General features: G+C 41.1%; 1 protein-coding gene across 1 annotated transcript; it reads right to left on the bottom strand.

The window, feature by feature from the left end:
- Positions 1 to 2,924: 2,924 nt before the first annotated feature.
- LOC118430938 (circumsporozoite protein-like) lies at positions 2,925 to 3,710 on the bottom strand. Its single transcript, XM_035841965.1, has one exon. The coding sequence runs from the start codon at positions 3,708 to 3,710 to the stop codon at positions 2,925 to 2,927; it is 786 nt and encodes a 261-aa protein (XP_035697858.1).
- Between the last annotated feature and the right edge of the window lie 4,444 nt (positions 3,711 to 8,154).

The raw sequence follows: 8,154 nt of genomic DNA, 5'->3' as shown, positions 1-8,154 counted from the left end.
AAACAGCCCTTTGTTACTGTATAAAGCGCTAAGATCAATTGGTTTTGGGTGACGTGAATCAAAAAACATTCATAGCCCGTGTACCATGTTTTGCGTACAGCTGCTAGTTCAGTCCGGTTGTTTGTCCTCTACGAGAGAACCTCCTCCATGTCGTACTAAAAATTCCATGAAGGTGACGAGAACCAAGTGTTTGTATTCATAGCGCATAGAGCTCGCACGGTGGAGCTGGAGGGCTGAACGAGCAACCTCCATGGAGGTCAGCTCTGTAGAGCTCCTCCATGGAGGTTGCTCGTGCAGCCCCTTCTCAACAATCCACATGCACCTATACCATAGGACATTTATGTATAAAACACAGTACATGGACCAGTCCAGGTTAGGTGCAGGTAGACACCAGAAATACCTGCACAGCTGCAATTTTACCTGCACTAACCTGCATATGCAGGTGGTATTTCGAGCCCTGCACATACATTATATTTAAACGCTACCAAAAACCTACCCTTAGCAAAGATAATTATTCATTTCAGAACTCAAAGGCAAAGCATACGGTATTACCAGACTGTTTGTTTCATGAAGTCAGTACATTTAAATCTTCATGAAAGGAAAAATAAAACACCATGATTCCATATAAGGCACTACTTTCTATATGTACTTGCGATTTGTTTTTATTTGCTGAGCAGAGCACCAGATTTCCGGGTGCATGTACGCTGAAGGTCGCTAGAAGGCATCACTGCCCAAGTACCGCTCTATAGTGATGTGCGTATGTAGATAAATTTCCTAGCTAGCAATGTAAATAGCTTACAATGTTCTAACAATTATTTGGAATTTGTGAAGAAAAGTGGTATCCTACGCTGCACAGGCTTGGCAAGAAGTCATAACCAACCCTCCACTTCATTTTTCCAACAACCCACATACAACGTTACTATACTAAATAAGGTATAGGGTCTCCAAACTCTGTTCAGTTCTGTTATGTTGACCTGAGGTTGACTCAGCTCAGTGGCTTTACAGTGGGCCTGAATCATAAGTGACACATACATACATCAGCGACCGGAGGTCGGGACCAGGCTAAAACATATTTCACCTCATAGGACTAAAACATATTTCACCTCATAGGGCCCTATCTGACATAGCTTGCTCTAGGTTCTCGAAATCAATACCAGAGTCTCTAGTTAAAGTGTCCGTAAAAGTCAAACTTCTGCAATGTACCCGGCCACTTGGTTTCCATAGAAGAACAGAAGACACTAATTCCTGTTTTGCTCGGCAACGTTAACAGTGTCCCGCAAATGTTACCCTTCCTTGAGTTAGTTTCTGCGATAGCTGTGGAAGACTTCCATATATGGTTTTGAGTGTAGCCTGTTGAGTCCAAGATACAATGTATGTTCTGTGCTCTGCGAAGTAACTTTGTTTAAGTCCCATCTAATCTGTTCTGGAGTTGACACATAAGTAACACATGGTGACGTACAGGGACGTTTAATTGGGCCACGTTGATTTGATTATATGGATGACATCCAAAACTGATGCGAGCGTGCAAATAAAAGAATGTTTGGCCAAAGTACGTTACCTGCATTATGGAAGGTTGAACCAATGATCGAAAAATAACAAATGTTTTCCTATCTTCTTTGACCTTGGAATTTTCCCGATATATACATATGTATTTATCTACATCTTTTATTTGTTCCCTTCGCAGCTACTTTGTATGATTTAAACCATGTTTGAATATATGAAAACGGCCGGATAAACAATCACGATAAATAATGATGATGTTGTTTGTTGTCTGTTAAACCTCCTTATGGCGTAACAAACCAGTTTTGAACTGAGGAGTACAAACTGCATAGTAGGACAGACTGAATCGATTTACTCACACCGAAAAGAGCCCCTACTCTTTTCGATAAGTGTGATGCATTCTTTTACGTGCTCGAGGTGTGGCTCTCCTGAAACATGGGGCCTGCATAACATCCTACCCGAAGGACGCTCCTTACCGAAGCTATGTACACATTTACACATAAGTGAAAAAATCCGTGTAAAGTGCCCTTTCCAAGGACACAACGTCGGAGCATATCTTCCACTGCCTAAAAAGAAGAAGTCAAACCCAACAAAACCAGTATAATGTACACTTCAGTAGCACAGCATAGTCATAGAATGTAGTTCCTAGCACCTTTGTATTTTCCTTATTTTACATGTTGCTTGTACCTACAATTAGCTCTCGGGCAAGAATTTGCAATAAACATATTATTAAAGGAATCGAACCCAGAACCTTTCGATTTAACAACCTTTGTAGGCTATAGGTATGAGCTATTATGAAATGAAAAGAAAAGTTAAGCAGACGGTTTCTATGGGGGTATTTCCAGCTTAGGTGCTGATAACTCACAATAACTGGGGTTGTTATGTAAAAGCCCCAAGCGTAAACAGGACGTAGACCAGACTAATTTTGAATAAGGCCATATGCAAAATGAACGCCCACCCATAGCTTGAGCTGATGATATGATAGCATACCAACCAAATTATAATTTCACAAGGACTTTATATCATTTATGGCATATTTAACTAAAATAATATATTGTATGGACATGCTCCAAGCTCTCTGTTAAATACAGCTATGCTTTAAATCGTATGCTATCTATTGATACACATCAAGTCATGAAAACTCGGGTTACACAATATATATCTTACTGTAAGGGATAAGCCATTAATGCACTATACTTGTTTCTGTTTTGTTACGTAAGTACTGCGGCCATACTCATCAGATAAATGACAAAAAACTTGTAACCAAAAAGAAGGAAGTATAGCTGTATAATTATGAAGTTAAGACAGGCATTGCATTACATGAGTGGTGACGGAATGATATTGTACATGTATTGTAACGTTTTACGCTTAAAATGTAAAGAATGTGGGTAGATGTGTTGCACAATAATGGACATACCTTCCGTTTAATGTCCAGCGCTGTTCCCTGGTTTGTTGAACGGATCCGAGCACGATTCATCATTTTGCATTGGACACACCGCCACGTCGTCTCCTTTTCCGAGTTTGCGAGGAGGGGGTAAGTCGGGTAATGCGCGTTTCAAACCAGAGTTTAATATCACATTTACACCGCTGGACCCTAGATCCAACCCTTCGTTCTTTCGGCACGCCTGTTTGGACTCTTCTAAGATACCGTAACCAACGGGATCCACGTCTTCATACTTTCTGTTGGCTTCTTCTTCATTTCTTCCTTTCGAGAGTTCATTTTCTTTGTCCGTTTCTGTACGTTTTCGAGGTAGGGGCTCTTTAGGTACAGCGCGTTGTAGCCCAGAACCCAACACAATGACACTGTCACCATTTGGATCCACGTCTTCGTACGTGTTTGGCGGTAGGTTTCTGGCCGGCAATGGTGGCGGGACATTTCTACCGTCTACTCTTTTATCACCATTTTGTTTAGGCCCGGAACTCAATGCAAGGATACTGTCACCATGAGGATCCACGTCTTCGTACGTGCTTGGCGGTAGATTTCTGGCCGGCAATGGCGGCGGGACATTTCTATCGTCTACTCTTTTATCACGCTTTTGTTTAGGCCCAGAACTCAATGCAAGGATACTCTCACCATGAGGATCCACGTCTTCGTACTTTTTTGGTGGTTGATGAGGTTTTGGCGGCAATGGCGGCGGAACATCTCCATCATCCACGCCTTTATGAACATGCTGTTTTTTGGCGGACAGTCTTGCACCACGTACCTCCATTTTTCTGTAATTACAATATGGTAAATTTTACATGTATTAAATATCTCCTTTATTTTTTTATACAAAAGCTTTTGGAAAAAGGGACACACCCGGGGAATGAGGTATTCAACCCACCCTAAATATATCTAAAGCGCAATCCAGATAGTGACATACGCAAAGGAAGTGTTACGCAAGGACCTGGATGAAATCTGGAAGCGATCGGACGTTTTAGACAGCATTTGACGATTGCCAAAGACTGTATGCTGTCTGAAACTTCTGACCATTTCCAAGTCTATTCACTTGCTCGAGTAGCTGTTACATCGTGTATCGTATTATCTGGATGTCTAAAGTTTATTGACGTAGCTGCACATATATACAAAATAGGCAAATATATCAAGGACTGCTCTGCTCTGCTATTAGAAAGAATACCGTAACTAATGATTAGCCTGCTCATACCAAAGAATGATGTCAGCCCTTATTGTTATGTTAACTAGGTTGGTAAGCTTTATCCTATACCTCTGTTTTGTACTTTGTGTAATAGTTGTTGCCATACATTGCATCATGTACAATTGTCGTGCAATATAATTCTATCTATATCGTAAGTCTACGTACCTGTGCTTAGTGCTGAATAAGTATTTGTAGGTCAGTCATGATCAAATCAACTGATATATGGGAGAAGTTTCTGGGACAGCAACAATAATATTATTGAAAAGAACCCCTCCCCTTTAGAGTGTGCATGAAGATCTCTGGGGGCAGTTGGGTACTGTTTAGCCTGTTGGATATACACAGCACGAAAACGAATATTTAAGCACACTTTCCGAGATACTTAAATGTAGCCTAAAGGTGGGAAAATATTTCCGCAGAGTTTACGGTATCGTAAAGACCACGGAAACCATGGTTTTACATTTCCGTAACCTTTCCGTATTCGTTAAGGCAGATTAAATACATGTCATATCTTTACATAACCTTTAAGCATCCTTATATGCGCCGTATATGAAACGGGTATTGCTTATGTACAGAAAACATCTACAGGCTTTGAACCGACCATACGTTCACATACAATCAGTTAACCTTCGCCTTTTTTTAATTTTCGTGGTTCTCTAAGGTGGAAATTACCAATAGGAGATGATATATTTTCATTGCCCTTCCGTTACAATTGATCTCATTTTACATACTCTTATCAGTATAGATCTATGGAGACCTCCCCCTTTTATGTATAGGTATGGTAGCGTTTATTTCTAAGAAGAGGCATTGCTTTTACCAAATTAAGAGTATTTTCCGCTCAATATACCACATGCGCCGTTCAATAAAGCAGCGGCTTCAAATGAATAGCTCCTGCTGTGTTTGCGTGTTTAGTTTAACCAAGAAAAGTAAATATCCTGTGTGAAAGCTACATATAACAGATACATGTACAATCTTTCCGATATCTTTCCGTTACATTTGAGCTGACTTTACATAAAAGGGGGGAGGTTTAAGCAAACCTCCCCCCTTTTATGTATAGGCGGAAAAAAGATGTCGGAAAGGTAGCGTTAATCATTACTTGAAGAAGAGGCATTGCTTTTACCAAATCAAGAGTATTTTCCGCTCAATATACCACATGCGCCGTTCACTTAAGCAGCGGCTTCAAATGAATAGTGTTTGCGTGTTAAGTTTAACCAAGAAAAGCAAATCTCCTTTGTGAAAGTTACATATAACAGATACAATCTTTCCGATGTCTTTCCGTTACATTTGAGCTGACTTTACATAAAAGGGGGGAGGTTTAAGCAAACCTCCCCCCTTTTATGTATAGGTGGAAAAAGGGTGTCGGAAAAGTAGCGTTAATCATTACTTGAAGAAGAGGCATTACTTTTACCAAATTAAGAGTATTTTCCGCTCAATATACCACATGCGTCGCTTACTAAAGCAGCGGCTTCAAATGAATAGCTCCTGCTGTGTTTGCGTGTTAAGTTTAACAAAGAAAAGCAAATCTCGTCCTGTGTGAAAGCTACATATAAAAGATACAATCTTTCCGATGTCTTTCCGTTACATTTGAGCTGACTTTACATAAAAGGGGGGAGGTTTAAGCAAACCTCCCCTCTTTTATGTATAGGTGGAAAAAAGATGTCGGAAAGGTAGCGTTAATCATTATTTGAAGAAGAGGCATTATTTTCCGCTCAATATACCACATGCGCCCTCACTAACGCAGCAGCTTCGCCTGAATAGCCCCTGCTGTGTTAACGTGTTGAGTTTAACCAAGATAAGCAACATTTGCTCCTGGTTAAAACTTACATATAGCAGATACAATTTTTGGAATGTATAGGTGCAAACGGAAAGGTAGCGTTAATTATTATTCTTAAAAGAGGCATTGCTTTTACCAAATTACGAGTATTTTCCACTCAATATACCACATGCGCCTCTCACTAAAGTAGCGACCTCGCCTGAATAACTCATTCTGTGTTAGCGTGTTTGACGAAACCAGGAAAATCAAAATATCCTCATGGAACATATGGTATCTTTCCAATGTCTTTACGTTACCATTGAGCTCACTTTACACAAAAAGATGCTATGTACAGGTGCAAGAAAGATGTCGGAAAGGTAGCGTTTACTTTTTCCAGTAGTAGATCTATCGTATGTTACCGATATCGTTCCGTTACCTTTGCCTTTGAGCTTACTTTTCAGAAAACTCTCTGAACTTTCTTTACAGAGGTGGAGATTAATATTGATAGTTACAGAAAAAGATGTTGGAGAGGTAGCGTTGAAAGCAAGGAAATTAAATATTTAACCTCCTTGTTGAAAGGAAACAACAGTCGCCGGGAGGACTGGGTACATGCCCCCGAAGATTGGTGGTCATAATTACGGCATGTTCCCGTTCAGGGTAAGAGGACTAGTACTGGGCGGCCTGTGCAGTATGTCGCTCGCGGGTGGCTGTGCCTTGCAGCTTGGCATCCCGACGACATAGCGTCCTCACTACGCGGTAACGTATCATGGGAATATAGCGGGTTTGCTGTTTATATAATTGTACAAAAAAACTTTCTTATCATCTGGAAGAACATTTATTATCTACAAGCAATAATCACGTTCTCCCAGAAAGGCTGGTATTTTCTAGTGTGGTAACAGTTGTGTTTAGCTTAACATTGGCTAAACAGCGTACAAAGGGGATGGTGTTTTTCAAATTCAAATTTATTCGCCGTCAACTATGAATAACGAACAACGCGGCATTGAATTTCTAATTAGCAGCTCCCAGAAGAGGCCAGTCATGTGATAGGGCGTTATCCAATGACAGACAAAGGTGGGTTTTTTAAACCTAACGAATATACCATAATTTATAGAAGAAACCAGTTTGCAGGGCGTCTGTTTCGGGACAAGTCAAGAAGGAGCCTTGGATCCGTTTCAACACACGGATTATCGGCGTGGCTTTGCCGCAAATGGATTCGAACGGAACTACAGGACGGAACGGACATAACCATAGGACACTCAAGGCTTGCCAGAAACGGAGTATGTTGGAGAGTCTTCAAAGGGGCACAACTCAGGGTGAATTCAAGACTGTGTCATCTTGACCAGCATAAGCTGGCGGAGATATGGAGAGCACGGCCTGTTCATCACAAAACAGTACCCGTCTTCGGGAATCTCAGCGGATTTTTCCTAATGTGATGGCCAGATGGAACTATGCTGCTTGAAATGATGTCTTTCCAGGCGTATCGCCCGACACTGGACTCCAAATTGTGGACTTAAATGTAGCGGAGATTCGTGCATGGATATTGTACACCGATTGTTCCCTCGGTCGACCAATCCAAGTCCACAATTGGACTCACAAGATAGTTTAGACGGCAAAGCCATAGATACCGGTGTAGGTATGATTCACACCAAATAAGACACGCATACCCGATGCAAAAGTTGCAATTTAAGCCACACAAAACACATAAAGCCTACCTAAAGATGCGGAAAGGTTTAAACTTACGCCGCCTTTACTAAAAATAAATGACAACTTTAGTCCAAGGAAAGATCACGGAAAGCGTTCGGATAAGTACGTTTCTGCACTTCTTCGCGTGCCTTTCAGGGTGTGTAAACGACACATAAACGTGGGGAAATCGTGACGGAAATCGACTGTAAATGTGGTCAAAAGATCACGGAAAGGTCTTAAGAAACGCGTGCTTTCCGCCCGTATAGGTTACGAAAATCTGTCATTAACGACGCCTTTAAGCGTCTAATAGTTGCGGAAAGGCACGTGAAGGAGTGCCGAAACGTACATATAAGTGCATTAAAGGGAATCTTTACGTTCACGGATAGATGTCGTTAAGTTGCGGAAAGGGTGCAGAAAGGTCTTAATAAACGCATACTTTCCTCCCGTATAGGTTACGAAAAACTGTCATTAACGACGCCTTTAAGCGTCTAATAGTTGCGGAAAGGCACGTGAGGAGTGCATATAAGTACATATAAGTGCCAACGTAAAGGTAACATTAAAGGGGATCTTTACGTTCGCGGATAG

The sequence above is a fragment of the Branchiostoma floridae genome, chromosome 14 (assembly GCF_000003815.2).
Source record: "Branchiostoma floridae strain S238N-H82 chromosome 14, Bfl_VNyyK, whole genome shotgun sequence".
Taxonomy (NCBI): Eukaryota; Metazoa; Chordata; class Leptocardii; order Amphioxiformes; family Branchiostomatidae; genus Branchiostoma; species Branchiostoma floridae.
The sequence above is the reverse complement of the archived record's forward strand: the minus strand, read 5'-3'. Positions and strand labels throughout refer to the sequence as shown.

Coding starts and splice junctions, on each gene's coding strand:
- LOC118430938 (XM_035841965.1), bottom strand. CDS start 3,710: ATGGAGGTACGTGGTGCAAGACTGTCCGCCAAAAAACAGCATGTTCAT.